General features: G+C 44.0%; 1 protein-coding gene across 1 annotated transcript in view; it reads right to left on the bottom strand.

Annotated features, from left to right (window-relative positions):
• Positions 1-17,838, bottom strand: part of cenpe (centromere protein E) — a 210,191-nt gene that overhangs the window by 129,465 nt on the left and 62,888 nt on the right. The window contains exons 15-16 of the mRNA XM_070880180.1: positions 4,591-4,759; positions 3,814-3,925 (exon numbers count right to left, since the gene is read on the bottom strand). Coding sequence (XP_070736281.1) covers positions 3,814-3,925; positions 4,591-4,759 — 281 coding nt within the window. The remainder of the gene's footprint in view (positions 1-3,813; positions 3,926-4,590; positions 4,760-17,838) is intronic.

The following is a 17,838-nucleotide window of genomic DNA, read 5'->3' as shown; positions in this document are numbered from 1 at the left end:
GATGATTGAGAATAAACCGATGGAGCGATAATGGGCCAGGCTGGATTTACCCTTTTTGTGGGCAGGACATATCTTTCCCACTTTTTGTCGGGTAGACACCAGTAGCTGTACTAGTAGCTAGAGGTGCGCAGGTTTTCAGCACTTTTTAATTATCCACCATTCACGACTGGATGTGACAGGACTGCAGATCTTTGATCTGATGTGTTGGTTGTGGAATTACTTCACACTGTCTACAGCATGCTGCTTCTGCTATTTAGTCACAAGTCACCGGTTCCAGATGGGATGCAAACTAGGTTGCTGAGGGAAGCTAGGCTGGAGACAGCTTAAGCTCTGACCATAACCTTTAATCCTGTTTGAATATTGGAGTGGTGCCAGAGGAATGGAGAATTGAAAATATTATTCAAAAAAAGAGGGATACATGTAGTAACAGGCCAAATCAGTCTTACATCAGTGGGGGAGGGGGGGACTACTAGAGACCATTATCAAGGATAAAATCATTCTCAGTTGAAGAAGCATGGGTTAATAAGGGGCAGCCAGCATGCATTTGTTAAAAGACAAATCAACTCCCCTTCCTATCTTGGATGTCTTGATATTATTTTGATCATCTCTCGACTCCCTGGAAGTTTCTCTCGTACATCCATTAGTGGCTACATCCCAACCCGATTTTTCATTTGTTATTTATGGGACTGTAGAATACTATTTTTATATTCCTGATAATTTAATTTTGTACTTCATCTTTGCCTTCCCAATTGTATTTTTGGCTTCTTTCCAAGCCTCTTCAAATTTCCTTTTGTAATCCTCTCCTTTACTTTCTATATATTTAGTGCATGCCTTTTTCTTCAGTTTAAATTTTGCCCGCATCTCTTTATTCATCCACTGTGTTATATTGGCCCCAAGTTTCGCCATGATTTGCTCCTGATTTTTTAGGAGCAACCGGTGTAGAACGGAGTATCTTAGAAATCTGAATTCTCGCCATTTAGTTTGCTCCAGTTCTAGTCAGTTAGAACAGTTTCACTTTGGAACAGAATTTTTTTTTCCCAAAAGGGGGCTTATCCGGCCACTTACACCCGTTTTCAAAGTTTCATCAGTGAAAACTTACTCCAAACCAACTTAGAATGGAGTAATTGAAGATTTTTGTACGCTCGAAAAAACCTCATCTACACTTTAGAAAATCAGGCGTAGGATACAAATCAGACGTAGGGAATGGGGAGGGGGGGGGGGTTTAAAGGGAAGTTTACAAACATTAAACACTTCAGTTTTACAAATAGAGCCATCATCAATAATAAATGATAAAAACATCAATAAATCAACCAATAAATCAATCAAAAAAAAGAATTTTTTTTTTTAAATCAATAAAACATTTTCTACTTACCGACTGCAGCACCGGGAGCCCTCCAACAGCGTGCTGGGATGCCCCCCCCCCCCCCCACCAGTGTGTCTCTGTTAGTGTCTCTATCACTCTGTCTGTGTGTGTCTCTCATTCTCTGTCTGTCAGTGTCCGTGTTTCTGACAGCGAGGGGAGAGGGAGAGAGGGGGGGAGCAAAGCGAGGGGAGGGGGAGGGATGGAGGAGAAGGAGGAAGGAGGAAGGGGGGGGGGGGGGAGAAGGAGGAAGGGGGGGGGGAAGGAGGAAAAGGAGATGGGGGGGGGAAAGGAGATGGGGGGGGGGGGAGAAAGGAGATGGGGGGGGGGTGGAGAGGAAAGGAGATGGGGGGGTGGGGGGGAAAGAGGCTGAACAGGCAGGGCAGGGCCCGTCCCCAGCACCAGATTTACAGGTAGGTGGCGTTGGGTCGGGTCGGGGGGAGCATGGGTCGGGGTCGGGGTGGGGGGGGAAGGTCGGTCGGTTTGGTTCGGGTCGGGGGAGGGAGGTCAGGTCAGTGAGAGGGAGGGTCAGGTCGGGTCCAGCCCGGGGGGGGGGTGGGGGGTGGGAGTCGGGACGGTGTCTGGTCCGGTCCGGAGGCCGGGGGGGGGGGGGGGTCGGGTCGAGTCGGGTCCGGGGGTGGGGGGGCAGGAGTCGGGTCGGGTCCGGAGGCGGGAAGCGGGAGTCGAGTCGGGTCGGAAGCAGGAGCTGGCCGTGGGAGGAGCCTTATTCACGCAGCCCCAGTGAGGCACATTCGGGCATGTGCAGAGGTCCCGGTACAGTTTTCAGCGCAGGGACCTGACTCCGCCCCCTACAGCTCCTGTTGCGCCGAGCTGCAAACGACCTGCAGGGAGCTGGAGAATCTGGACGTTTTTTTTAGGCGCACTTTGTCGCGCGAAAAACAGGCGTCCAGGTCGGGACTGCGCCATTCTAGGCGCGGCTCGAAACTTGGGCCCATTATCAGCTTGTTTATTCTGTTTTTTTAGTGGTATATATTGCTCCTGAACCAGCAAGATACCAAAGGTGCAGAGTCTTTTTTTTTTAATAAAAGTATTCGTTCCGGGATGTGGGCGTCACTGGCAAGGCCACCATTTATTGCCCATTGCTAATTGCCCTAGAGAAGCTGGTGGTGAGCCACCTTCTTGAACTGCTGCCGTCCCTGTGATGAAGAAACTCCCAAAGTGCTGTTCGGGAGGGAATTCCAGGATTTTGACTTAGCGACAACGAAGGAATGGCAATACATTTATAGTCAGGATGGTGTGTAACTTGAACGGGAACTTGCAGGCAATAGTGTTCCCACACGTCTACTGCCCTTGTCTTTCTAGGTGGTAGAGATCATGGGCTTGGGAGGTGCTGCTGAAGAAGCCTTGGCGAGTTGCTGTAGTGCAGCTTGTAGATGGTACACACTGCAGCCACGGTGCGCTGGTAGTGGAGGGAGTAAATGTTTAAGGTGATGGATGGGGTGCTAATCAAGCAGGCTGCTTTGTCCTGGATGATGTCGAGCTTCTTGAGTATTGTTGGAGCTGCATTCATCCAGGCACGTACAAAGTATTCATCACACTCCTGACTTGTGCCTTAGTCAGGTGGAGAGACACTCCACAGAATACCCAGCCTCTGACCCACTCTTGTTGCCACAGTATCTATGTTGAAACCGAGTGAGAGACCAGGGCAGAGTCAATGTCAAGGGAGTAGAGTTTGTGGTGAGCACCGAAAACTGTGGCTTCGATCTTTCCAATCATCTGGAACAGGCACAGACATCACAGAAATGGTGGAAGTACAAACAGAACTGCTGGCACAGCTGAAGCGGTGAGATGCAGGGGAAATGTGGTCCTGCATAAAATCCTTAAATACAATAATGGGTGGGAAAAACCACCTGGTGGATTACCTTTCTGAAAAAAAGTACGTGATTTTTTTATACTCATCAAGGCAACTGTTATCAGCACTGGAGAATAGAACACATTTCAGCATTGGGCACCAAATGAAAAGAATAATCTTTCTGGATAACACTGCTCTTCTTGTTTTACAATCCTTCTACCCTATTCCAACAACGTGCCCTTAACGCCAACCACCAAGCAACCACGATTGCATTGAATTTTTTCAATTTCCCACACGGAGCCATCCTTATGGCCTCAGTTTTCATTCCAGACAGTGGACAATTCAGAAAAACTGGCTACAACTACAAGAAGCTGTATTGAGTACATACAACACATTTCATACATGTTCTTCCCAGATAACATGCAACAGAATTTTATTCCAGGTAATGCTGGATTCAAGAGGTTTGAAGACCATATTGCCAATTCACCATGATCTAACATCTTCCCCCAAACTCAAAACAGTACTTGCTATAGTTTGTCATTTGTTGGAGGAAGATGAACTTTTGTATGATGATTAAAACTACTACATTGATAGAATCAACAGAAATTGACAGGCGATCTCCCAGGTTTCTCCCACTGACCTTTTGCTCCCTGCTTTCCTTTTCTTTCTCTTTCCTCAGGGATTCGAGTTGTTTCTCCAGCTCATAAATCCGTTTTTCTAACTCATCCTTTGAAAATACATCATCCAGCATACTGCACAATAAATTAATTGAAGATATTTAAAATAGTGGCATTTTATGACAATTGAAGAAATCTATTGAGGATTGGTACGGTACACAAACTCAATTGCAATTTTATCATACTTAATATTTATAATTAAGCTTAAACAGATTCACTTAAAAGGTTTTCTTTATTCCAAGGCAAGCACCTAAATATATTGTTGCCATTAAATTTTGAAGAGCCATCTAGCTCGCATAAAAAGTCTCCTGCTGCTGGGAGCCTCAAGATAAACCTGACCAAAATATTTTTAGATATACAATGAAAATTATTCTTCCACCGAGTCTTCTTGGCTGCTACCAGTTAATGGGCTAGTAAACGCATTGCCATGGTGACATCTTACCATATACATATGTATTATTTTCATATTGATGTCATGTTATATAATATATATTATATATGTAGGATAAAATCCCAATTCTGCTTGCACTTCTTTGCCGATCGTTAACAGAAAGCCCAATGACATGATTTCAGATTAAATACAATTCTTTCGAGTTCTTTAAACCTCTGGCCTATAATGTGTAAAAAGGCCCTTAAAAAAGGATGAGCCCCATTCGGATCTTTTCAGAAATAAGCACATCTGATGACATTGTAAATGGTTGCCAACATGAAAAACTGTTGCTTTCACATACATATCTTACCTGGTAGTACAGTTTTGGTTGGATGTGATTTGATCACTGAAGTGCAGGGAATCTTCAAATGAAGGTATCTGGAGCCCCCAACTTCCACCTCTTCTTACTGTGATTGCATTACTGCACTCTGATATCGTTTCAGATCGCCAATCACCATCCCCATAGTTATCGTCATCATCTGCGATTTCAAAAAAAATTCAAGACTCAACAAGCAAACATTTTATGGCAGTACTCATTGAATCCTCTGGGGGCATTTGCAACCCTTGGCAGAATTAAAGGTTCAAAGTAGTGATAGATCAGCAAATGTTAGCATTGGAAAGAGAGAATCTTTAGGGTGTTTGAGTAATAAGATGAAATTCAGGTAGAATATCTGATGGGTAATAACTTCAGAATTGCCCTCAATGCCACAAGCTAGACTAGTTCGGGGTGGGAGGGAGAGGGGAAAAAAGTATGAAACATAGAAAATAGGTGGAGTAGGCCATTCGGCCCTTTGAGCCTGCACCACCATTCAATATGATCATGGCTGATCATTCACCTCAGTACCCCTTTCCCGCTTTCTCTCCATACCCCTTGATCCCTTTAGCCGTAAGGGCCACATTGAACTCCCTCTTGTATATATCCAATGAATTGGCATCAACGACTCTGCGGTAGGGAATTCCACAGGTTAACAACTCGCTGAGTGAAGAAGTTTCTCCTCATCTCAGTCCCAAATGGCCTACCCCTTATCTTAAGACTGTGTCCCCTGGTTCTGGACCTCCCAAACATCGGGAACATTCTTCCCGCATCTAACCTGTCCCGTCCCGTCAGAATCTTATACGTTTCTATGAGATCCCCTCTCATCCTTCTAAACTCGTGTATAAAGGCCCAGTTGATCCAGTCTCTCCTCATATGTCAATCCAGCCATCCCTGGAATCAGTCTGGTGAACCTTCGCTGCACTCCCTCAATAGCAAGAACGTCCTTCCTCAGATTAGGAGACCAAAACTGAACACAATATTCCAGATGAGCCCTCACCAAGGCCCTGTACAACTGCAGTAAGACCTCCCTGCTCCTATACTCAAATCCCCCAGCTATGAAGACCAACATGCCATTTGCCTTCTTCACCGCCTGCTGTACCTGCATGCCAACTTTCAATGACTTATGAACCATGACACCCAGGTCTCGTTGCACCTCCCCTTTCCCTAATCTGCCGCCATTCAGATAATATTCTGCCTTCGTGCAAAGCAACACAAGGCTTGAGGATGGCCATCAAAGGAGAGTCTCAGAGACTTTGCTAAATAATAGGTAAAGTGGATTGTGCTACAGGGTTCTAGGTTGTTAAATAGGGAACAGAATGAATAAACCGAACTGGGTATTCTATTTTTGTGTGTAATTTATGCTGCAAACTGAGACGATCAGAAAAGTAAACTCATTGTAGGTTGAGGTAAGCAACATTAAGAAGGGGGGAAATAGTAACTTTTCAGAAATCACCAGGACAAGTAGCAGCATTAGACTTGGAATGTTATACTCAAATAAGGAAAGTATGTGAGGAATCAAATACAAATCATTATGGGCAATCAACTTATCAAGGCTAAATTGTGATTATAACACCCGGTTCAGATGGGATGCAGCCTAGGTTGCTGAAAAAAGATTTAGGGTGGAGAGAATAGAAGCTCCGGCTACAATTGTCCTTGGATATATGGACTTTCAAAAGGCATTTGATAAAGTACCACATAAGAGACTTACTCTGAAATTTAAGGGACAGTGATCATTTGATATGTAATTGGCTAACGGATAGGAGGCAGAGAGTAGTGATAAACGGATGTTTTTTCTGACTAGAGAAGTAGTCAGTGGGGTCCCACAAGGATCAGTATCAAGACCATTGCTTTTCTTGTTATATATAAAATGACCTGGACTTGGGTATAGGGAGTACAATTTCCAAATTTGATTATACTACAAAACTTGGCAACATAGTAAATAGTAACCCAGACAGTAGCAAACTTCAAGACAGACAGACAGATTGGTGAAATGGGCAGACACATGGCAGATGTGCGGATAACGTGAAGTGGTCCACTTTGGAAGAAACATGGAGAGACAATATATTCTAAATGGTACTACAGGTGCAGCATCGATAATCCGGAGTTTCAGAATCCAGACCAATCGGTGGCAGGGTCATCCGGAATCCATAAAATGTTCCTGAATCCGGAACAGACGACCCTGCCGAACTCGGGGCCTCCTCGGCGGGGCCGGACGGCCCAAATAGATCTTCGGCGGGATTCCCCCCCACCTTGACATTACGAAATCTGGAAATACCTGAACCTGGGCTCGGGTGTTTCCGGATTCGTGACATCAGAAAACAAACTGAAAATACGGAAAAGCCCGGAAACCAGAACAGCCTCGGTCCCAAATTTTAGGCGCTGCACCTATATTTTGAGGGGGTGCAAGAGCAGAGGGACCCAGGAATGCATTTTCAATAATTTTTGACTGTGGCAGGGCAAGTTGAGAAGGTGGTTAAAAAAACATATGGGATACTTGGCTTTGTAAATAGGAGCATTGAATACAAAAATAAGGAAGTTATATAAAACCTTTACAAATCTCTATTTCGGCCTCAGCTGGAATAGTGTACACAATTCTGGGCACCACATTTTAGGAAGGATGACAAGGCCCTGGAGGTTTACCAAAATGATACCCGGGACAAAGGACTACAGTTATGTGGAGAGATTGAAGAAACTGGGATTGTTCTCTTTAGAACAGAGAAGATTAACGGGAGACCTAATAGAGGTAATCAAAATTATTAAGGATTTTGACAGAGCAAGTAGGGAGAAGCGGTTGCCTCTGGCAAGTGGGTCAGTAACCCGAGGTCATAGATTTTAAATAATTGGAAAAGGAACTGGAGAGGAAAAGAAGATACAGGAGCAGGAATAGGTCATTTGGCCCCTCGAGCCTGCTCTGCCACAATATGATCATGGCTGATTCGATCATGGACTCGGGTCCACTTCCCTGCCCGCTCCCCATAACCCCTTATCGGTTAAGAAACTGTCTATCTCAGTCTTAAATTTATTCAATGACCCAGCTTCCACAACTCTCTGGGGCAGTGAATTCCACAGATTTACAACCCTCAGAACAAATTCCTTCTCATCTCAGTTTTAAATGGGCGGCCCCTTATTTTAAGATTATGTCCCCTAGTTCTATTCTCCCCTAGCAGTGAAAACATCCTCTGCAGCCACCTTGTCAAGCCCCCTCACAATCTTATACATTTCAATAAGATCACCTCATTCTTCTGAATTCCAATGAGTAGAGCCCAAAGTACTCAACCTTTCCTAATAACTCAACCCCCTCATCCCCAGAATCAACCTAGTGAATCTTCTCTGAACTGCCTCCAAAGCAAGTATATCCTTTCTTAAATACGGAAACCAAAACTGTATACAGTCTTCCAGGTGTGGTCTCACCAATCCCCTGTATAACTGCAGCAAGACTTCCCTGCTTTTATACTCCATCCCCTTTGCAATAAAGGGGAAGATTCCATTGGCCTTCCTGATCACTTGCATACTAACCTTGTATTTCATGCACAAGGACCCCCAGGTCCCGCTGTACTGCAGCACTTTGCAACATTTCTCCATTTAAATAACTTGCTCTTCGATTTTTTCTGCCAAAGTGCATAACCTCATACTTTCCAACATTACACTCCATCTGCCAAATTTTTGCCCACTCACTTAGCCTGTCTATGTCCTTTTGAAGATTTTGTGTCCTCCTCACACATTGCTTTTCCGCCCATCTTTGTATCATCAGCAAACTTGGCTGTTACACAGTCCCTTCAACCAAGTCGTTAATATAGATTGTAAATAGTTGGAATCTCAGCACTGATCCCTGCGGCACTCCACTAGTTACTAGTTGACAACCAGAGAATGAACCATTTATCTCGACTCTCTGTTAGTTAGCCAATCCTCTATCCATGCCAATATATTACCCCCAACCCCGTGAACTTTTATCTTGTGCAGTAACCTTTTATGTGGCGCCTTGCCAAATGCCTTCTGGAAGTCCAAATACACCACATCCAATACATTCACACAGGATTATTAAGATCTGGAACACATTACCTGAAAGGGTACTGGAATCAGATTCCATAGGAACTTTCAAAAGGCAATTGGGCATGTACTTGAAGAGGACTAATTTGCAAAGTTTTAGTGAAAGGATGTTGGGACTAATTTAGACAGCTCTTTCAAAAAGGCACAGGTACGACAGGCTGAATGGCCTCCTTCCATGCTGTAAGATTCTATGACTGCAATGGGAGCAAATGGTGTGGACATTTGCTGTTAGACTGCTGCACATGGTTAAACAAAAACAGACAGGCCTGAGTGAGGGAAGAAGAATAAATAGGGAGGGAATACTAGACTTAATGCCATGTACCAATAGCTGATGGAAGAGAAGATTTATACTTACAACTCAAAAATGGCAACATTATGGTTTATGATGAGGCTTAATTTGACTGGGGAAGGAGGTCAGAACTAGAACAGACGCAAACTTTCTGCAGTTGAGGAAATGAATAGTGAATTAAAGTGGCTGGATTAGATTGGAACACAATGTTAAAAGAAAGGAAGGAATATGGAGGAATAATGGAACATTTTAAAATTATATTACTGAAAATATAAATTAAACATATCACTAAGAAAGAAGTGCAGCGCCGAATGAAACCCTTGAGCAATAATTGAAAACTTCGAGCATTAATCTGCAAGGAAATCAAAGGCAGCCATGAACAAATTTAAGGATTTAAAGAAACCGGCCAGGAACTAAAATAGAATGGGATTAAGATCGCAAAGAATAAAATGCAAAAACAAGCATGAGGTTCTTTGGGCCAAGCTTCTCTCTAATACTCCCAACTGTTTCAGCCTTTTATCCAAAAACATTTAGAATTTTGCCATGTTGCCAAATTTGCTCATTTATTTTTACTTTGCAGAGGATTTGGGAATGACTGATATTTGTGTTGTTTTAAAACATAGATTTAAAATGCCACAGGTTGTAGCCACTGAAACAAAGGGTTTATTGGACAATCAGCCAGGCATTGAAGAAGCAGTGGCAGGACATTTGGAAAAGCAAAATTCAGTCAGGCAGAGTCAGCATGGATTTATGAAGGAGCAATCATTTGACAAATTTGCTGAAATTCTTTGAGGATGTAACGGACAGGGTGGATAAAGAGGAATCAGTGGATGTGGTACATTTCAGAAGGCATTTGACAAGGTGCCACATAAAAGATTACTGCACAAGATAAAAGTTCACGGGATTGGGGGTAATATATTAGCATGGATAGAGGATTGGCTAACTAACAGAAAACAGAGTCGGGATAAATGGTTCATTCTCTGGTTGGCAATTAGTAACTAGTGGAGTGCCACAGGGATCAGTGCTGGGACCCCAACTTTTTGCAATCTATATTAACGACTTGGAAGAAGGGATTGAGTGTAATGTAGCCAAGTTTGCTGACGATACAAAGATGGGAGGAAAAGCAATGTGTGAGGAGGACAATAAATCTGCAAAGGACAGACAGGCTAAGTGAGTGGGCAAAAAATTTGGCAGGTGGAGTATAATGTTGTAAAGTGTGAGGTCATGCTCTTTGGCAGAAATAATCAAAGAACAAGTTATTATTTAAATGGAGAAAGATTGTAAGTGCTGCAGTATAGCCAGCCCTGGGGGTACTTGTGCATGAAAGACAAAAGGATAGTATGCAGATACAGCAAGTGATCAGGAAGGCCGATGAAATCGGGGCCTTTATTGGAAAGGGGATGGAGTATAAAAGCAGGGAAGTCCTGCTACAGCTATACAGGGTATTGATAGAAACATAGAAATAGGTGCAGGAGCAGGCCATTCAGCCCTTCTAGCCTGCACCGCCATTCAATGAGTTCATGGCTGAACATGAAACTTCAGTACCCCCTTCCTGCTTTCACGCCATACCTCTTGATCCCCCGAGTAGTAAGGACTTCATCTAACTCCCTTTTGAATATATTTAGTGAATTGGCCTCAACTACTTTCTCTGGTAGAGAATTCCACAGGTTCACCACTCTCTGGGTGAAGAAGTTTCTCCTCATCTCGGTCCTAAATGGCTTACCCCTTATCCTTAGACTGTGACCCCTGGTTCTGGACTTCCCCAACATTGGGAACATTCTTCCTGCATCCAACCTGTCCAAACCCGTCAGAATTTTAAACGTTTCTATGAGGTCCCCTCTCACTCTTCTGAACTCCAGTGAATACAAGCCCAGTTGATCCAGTCTTTCTTGATAGGTCAGTCCCACCATCCTGGGAATCAGTCTGGTGAATCTTCGCTGCACTCCCTCAATAGCAAGAATGTCCTTCCTCAAGTTAGGAGACCAAAACTGTACACAATACTCCAGGTGTGGCCTCACCAAGGCCCTGTACAACTGTAGCAACACCTCCCTGCCCCTGTACTCAAATCCCCTCGCTATGAAGGCCAACATGCCTTTTCCTTTCTCAACCGCCTGCTGTACCTGCATGCCAACCTTCAATGACTGATGTACCATGACACCCAGGTCTCGTTGCACCTTCCCTTTTCCTAATCTGTCACCATTCAGATAATAGTCTGTCTCTCTGTTTTTACCACCAAAGTGGATAACCTCACATTTATCCACATTATACTTCATCTGCCACGCATTTGCCCACTCACCTAACCTATCCAAGTCACTCTGCAGCCTCATAACATCCTCCTCGCAGCTCACACTGCCACCCAACTTAGTGTCATCCGCAAATTTGGAGATACTACATTTAATCACCTCGTCTAAATCATTAATGTACAATGTAAACAACTGGGGCCCCAGCACAGAACCCTGCGGTACCCCACTAGTCACTGCCTGCCATTCCGAAAAGTACCCATTTACTCCTACTCTTTGCTTCCTGTCTGACAACCAGTTCTCAATCCACGTCAGCACACTACCCCCAATCCCATGTGCTTTAACTTTGCACATAATCTCCTGTGTGGGACCTTGTCGAAAGCCTTCTGAAAGTCCAAATATACCACATCAACTGGTACTCCTTTGTCCACTTTATTGGAAACATCCTCAAACATTCCAGAAGATTTGTCAAGCATGATCTCCCTTTCACAAATCCATGCTGACTTGGACCTATCATGTCACCATTTTCCAAATGCGCTGCTATGACATCCTTAATAATTGATTCCATCATTTTACCCACTACTGATGTCAAGCTGACCGGTCTATAATTCCCTGCTTTCTCTCCCTCCTTTTTTTAAAAGTGGGGTTACATTGGCTACCCTCCACGCGATAGGAACTGATCCAGAGTCAATGGAATGTTGGAAAATGACTGTCAATGCATCCGCTATTTCCAAGGCCACCTCCTTAAGTACTCTGGGATGCAGTCCATCAGGTCCTGGGGATTTATCGGCCTTCAATCCCATCAATTTCCCCAACACAATTTCCCGACTAATAAAGATTTCCCTCAGTTCCTCCTCCTTACTAGACCCTCTGACCACTTTTATATCCGGAAGGTTGTTTGTGTCCTCCTTAGTGAATACTGAACCAAAGTACTTGTTCAATTGGTCTGCCATTTCTTTGTTCCCCGTTATGACTTCCCCTGATTCTGACTGCAGGGGACCTACGTTTGTCTTTACTAACCTTTTTCTCTTTACATACCTATAGAAACTTTTGCAATCCGCCTTAATGTTCCCTACAAGCTTCTTCTCGTACTCCATTTTCCCTGCCCTAATCGAACCCTTTGTCCTCCTCTGCTGAGTTCTAAATTTCTCCCAGTCCCCAGGTTCGCTGCTATTTCTGGCCAATTTGTATGCCATTTCCTTGGCTTTAATACTATCCCTGATTTCCCTAGATAGCCACGGTTGAGCCACCTTCCCTTTTTTATTTTTACGCCAGACAGGAATGTACAATTGTTGTAATTCATCCATGCGGTCTCTAAATGTCTGCCATTGCCCATCCACAGTCAACCCCTTAAGTATCATTAGCCAATCTATCTTAGCCAATTCATGCCTCATACCTTCAAAGTTACCCTTCTTTAAGTTCTGGACTATGGTCTCTGAATGAACTGTTTCATTCTCCATCCTAATGCAGAATTCCACCATATTATGGTCACTCTTCCCCAAGGGGCCTCGCACAATGAGATTGCTAATTAATCCTCTCTCATTACACAACACCCAGTCTAAGATGGCCTCCCCCCTAGTTGGTTCCTCGACATATTGGTCTAGAAAACTATCCCTTATGCACTCCAGGATGAGGCCACACCTGAAATAGTGTGTGCAGTTTTGGTTTCCATATTTAAGAAAGGACATACTTGCTTTGGAGGCAGCTCAGAAGGTTCACTCGATTGATTCCGGAGATGAGGGGGTTGACTTATGAGGAAAGGGTGAGTAGGTTGGGCCTCTACTCATTGGAATTCAGAAAAATGAGAGGTGATCTTATCAAAACATAAGATTATGAGGGGGCTTGACAAGGTGGATGCAGAGAGGATGTTTCTACTGATAGGGGAGACTAGAACGAGAAGGCATAATCTTAGAATAAGGGGCCGCCCATTTAAAATAGAGATGAGGAGAAATTTCTACTGAGGGTTGTAAATCTGTGGAATTCACTGCCTCACTATTGTGGAAGCTGGGACATTGAATAAATTTAAGACAGAAAGATAGTTTCTTAAACGATAAGGGAATAAGGGGTTATGGAGAGCGGGCAGGGAAGTGGGAAAGTCCATGATCGGATCAGCCATGATCTTATTAAATGGCGGAACAGGCTCGCGAGGCCGTATGGCCTACCTCCTGCTCCTATTTCTTATGTTCTTGTGTAACACGTGGGTGAAAGAATTTTTGGGAAAGAGGGGTTCCAATTCATGACACACTGGCACCATTACTGGGACAAGGCAGCACTACCATTGGGGCTGTTCCACCTGAGCTGGGCTGGGATCAGGGTCCAAGCAGAAATGATAAATAAGGGTTCACAAGGACTTCAACCTAGTAAATTTGGAGGGGGGGGGTGGGGGGAGATCAGGTGGAAAAGGTAGTATAAATAATAGTTCTAAAACAAAAACAAAAGGGAAGAGAATAGAGTAATAGTCAAAGCTCATGGAATTGAAGACAAGCTATTCACCTAGTTAGGAAATTGACTGAGTGACAGGAGACAGAGTGGAGATAATGGACAGGATGTGACCCACAGGATCTGTGTTGCAGCCTCAACTATTCACCGTATTTATGAACAACTTAAACAAATAGGATAGAAAGCCTCATATTTAAGTTTGCCAATGACACAAAAATAGGCAGCTTTGTAGGCAGTGTAGATGAAAGCATAAAATTACAAAGAGACATTAACACAATAAGCGAATGGGCAAAACTGTAGCAAATGGATTTCTATGTAGGCAAATGTGAGGTCATGCACTTTGGACCTAAAAAGGATAAAAGGATAAAACAGAGTACTTTCAAAATGGTGAAAAACTAGAAACAGTGACGGTCCAAAGAAACCTAGGGGTCCATGTATATAGATTAAAACGTCCTAGACAGATAACAGAAAATAAATCACAAACACTAATGGAAAGCTGTCCTTTATATCTAGGAGGACTAGAATACAAGAGGGTAGAAGTTATGCTACAGCTATACAATGCCCTGGTTTGACCTGGAGTACTGTGAACACCTCAGGAAGGATATATTGGCCTTGGAGGGAGTGCAGCGTAGGTTTCCCATAAGGCTAGAGGATGATTTGATCAAAGATTTTAAAGATATTAATGGGAACTGATAGATTAGAGGGCTCAAATTTGGTCCACCCTTTTTTCACCAGAGACGCACTGACTTTGTGGGCTGAAAACAGCGCAAAAAAAATCTCCCCCGATTCTGGCTGCTGTGTTGCCTCTCCCGGGGCTTGGCGCGGCATGGCCAGTCGATTGGGGGGGCAGAGCTAGGGCCCTGCGCCAGAAACAGTGCGTTAGAGTGTGCGCACATGCGCAGTAGCTCCTGCCCCCAGCCTCTGTGTGCATGCTGCAGCGTGGGACCTGATCCTATCCCAGGCCAAGTAGCCTCCCACACAGGCCAGCCCGCTGCCTTCCTGGGCGAGATGGGGGTGGGGTGAAATTCCGAACCACAGGGTGGGTTCGATCACAGACCCCATGGGTGTAGGGGGTTCCCGTGGACGGTCCAATCCCCGACCTCTAGGGAAGGTCTGATCGCCAGACGTTTCCGATCTCTGACCCCAGGTGCTGTTCTGATCCTGGAGGGTCTGATCCCCGACCCCAGGAGGGATGGTTGTTTTGTAAGGGGTGGGCTGATGGGTGAGCTTCGGCGGCTGGGAAAATATAAGAACATAAGAATTACGAACAGGAGGTACTTCTATTTTTTATCTGGATATTTTGAAAAAAAATTATGTAAATATGTTTTGTCTCTTTACTTTTTATTTTTGTAGTTTAAGCTTCCATGAATGCTTCTGTTGTATAGTAAATTAACTTTGCGAAGTTTGTCATATGATGTCCTGTATAGCTGTTTGATCCTATTCACACGTGGCCTTGGAAATAGCGGATGCATTGAGTCATTTTCCAACATTCCATAGACTCTGGATCAGTTCCTATGGAGTGGAGGGTAGCCAATGTAACCCCACTTTTTAAAAAAGGAGGGAGAGAGAAAACAGGGAATTATAGACCGGTCAGCCTGACATCGGTAGTGGGTAAGATGATGGAATCAATTATTAAGGATGTCATAGCAGCAGATTTGGAAAGAGGTGACATGATAGGTCCAAGTCAGCATGGATTTGTGAAAGAGAAATCATGCTTGACAAATCTTCTGGAATTTTGAGGGGATGTTTCCAGTAGAGTGGACAAGGGAGAACCAGTTGATGTGGTATATTTGGACTTTCAGAAGGCTTTCGACAAGGTCCCACACAAGAGATTAATGTGCAAAGTTAAAGCACATGGGATTGGGGGTAGTGTGCTGACATGGATTGAGAACTAGTTGTCAGACAGGACGCAAAGAGTAGGAGTAAATGGGTACTTTTCAGAATGGCAGGCAGTGACTAGTCGGGTGCCGCAAGGTTCTGTGCTGGGGCCCCAGCTGTTTACATTGTACATTAATGATTTGGACGAGGGGATTAAATGTAGTATCTCCAAATTTGCAGATGACACGAAGTTGGGTGGCAGTGTGAGCTGCGAGGAGGATGCTATGAGGCTGCAGACTGACTTGGATAGGTTAGGTGAGTGGGCAAATGCATGGCAGATGAAGTATAATGTGGATAAATGTGAGGTTATCCACTTTGGTGGTAAAAACAGAGAGACAGACTATTATCTGAATGGTGACAGATTAGGAAAAGGGGAGGTGCAACGAGACCTGGGTGTCATGGTACATCAGTCATTGAAGGTTGGCATGCAGGTACAGCAGGCGGTTAAGAAAGCAAATGGCATGTTGGCCTTCATAGCGAGAGGATTTGAGTACAGGGGCAGGGAGTTATTGCTACAGTTGTACAGGGCCTTGGTGAGGCCACACCTGGAGCAATGTGTACAGTTTTGGTCTCCTAACTTGAGGAAGGACATTCTTGCTATTGAGGGAGTGCAGCGAAGGTTCACCAGACTGATTCCCGGGATGGCGGGACTGAGATATCAAGAAAGACTGGATCAACTGGGCTTGTATTCACTGGAGTTCAGAAGAATGAGAGGGGATCTCATAGAAATGTTTAAAATTCTGACGTGTTTAGACAGGTTAGATGCAGGAAGAATGTTCCCAATGTTGGGGAAGTCCAGAACCAGGGGTCACAGTCTGAGGATAAGGGGTAAGCCATTTAGGACCGAGATGAGGAGAAACTTCTTCACCCAGAGAGTGGTGAACCTGTGGAATTCTCTACCACAGAAAGTTGTTGAGGCCAATTCACTAAATATATTCAAAAAGGAGTTAGATATAGTCCTTACTACTAGGGGGATCAAGGGGTATGGCGAGAAAGCAGGAATGGGGTACTGAAGTTGAATGTTCAGCCATGAACTCATTGAATGGCGGTGCAGGCTCGAAGGGCCGAATGGCCTACTCCTGCATCTATTTTCTATGTTTCTATGTTTCTTTAGTCAAGTCATTAAGTTCTGCTGGCCTCCAATGTACCGACCTGTGCTGATTTCTTAACTCTCCGCAAAGGTTTTCTATGTGGCCACATATGCTGGCCTAAGTTAGTTTGGAATAATATTAGCTGTCCAAAGTGGCCTAAATGGCCAAAATGGGTGTGGGTGGCTGGTAATGCCCTTTTTGAAAAAAAACATTAAAAATCCTAACTAACTCACTTACACTGGCGCAAATTGAATGTGCAAAATGGGAATTTTTAAGATACTCCAGAAAAATCAAGTTGCTCCAAAAAAAAAAAAGAAGAGGAGCAATTCCTGGGCAATTTTGAGCCCAGATAAACTATTTCTGCTGGTAGGAAAGTGTAGGACTCGGGGGCACAGTCTAAAAATTAGAACCAGGCCTTTCAGGAGTGAAGTTAGGAAACACTTCCACACGCAAAGGGTGGTAGAAATTTGGAACTCGCTTCCACTAACAGCAAATTATGCTCGGTCAATTGTTATTTTTAAATGAGAGATTGATAGATTTTTGTTAACCAAAAGTATTAAGGGATATGGGGCAAGGAGGGTATATGCAGTTAGGTCACAGATCAGCCATGATCTAACTGAATGGCGAAACAGGCTTGACAGGCTAAATGGCCTACTCCTGTTCCTATGTTCTGGCAATCGATCACAATATCATGTGTTTTTTTAAATTACTTCTCCACACAATCTCACCACCACATCTACGGTCACTTCCAGGTCCCTTTCAAAATCTCTGCTAGTCCTATCTCTCTTCATTGTTTACCTATCTTGCTCATTCGTTTCTTCCCATATGCAGCACTTTACATTTGTCAGGATTATATTTTCTTTTACCATTTATCTGTTCAATTGCATAACCAATCTAAATCCTCCGACAAAACCTTAACTGGATTATTCATCCCTACTGCACTCCCCAGTTTAATCTCATCTGTAAGTTTAACAAGCTTGCAGTTGGTTTCTGCATCTATGTAGTTGAGAAACACGGGCCCAGCACTGGCTCCCTGCTTTCAAAAGCCTTCCCTTCAGTTGTGTTTTTGTTCCCTCATCTTAACCCTCGCAGCATTCCATTTCTGACGCACACTCGGAGCCTACCGTCTTGTCCTCCTCATTATATGGTGCCTTAAGTCTTCCTATATTTGAAGAGATGTGCAAAAAGTATAGCACACAGTATACAGTGCTGAAGGGCTACACGTTCAACATTTTACCTTTGAAACACTAAAATGCTA

This window comes from Pristiophorus japonicus, chromosome 1 (assembly GCF_044704955.1).
Source record: "Pristiophorus japonicus isolate sPriJap1 chromosome 1, sPriJap1.hap1, whole genome shotgun sequence".
Taxonomy (NCBI): domain Eukaryota; kingdom Metazoa; phylum Chordata; class Chondrichthyes; family Pristiophoridae; genus Pristiophorus; species Pristiophorus japonicus.
Note: the sequence above shows the minus strand (reverse complement) of the source record. Positions and strands in the feature narration are given on the sequence as shown.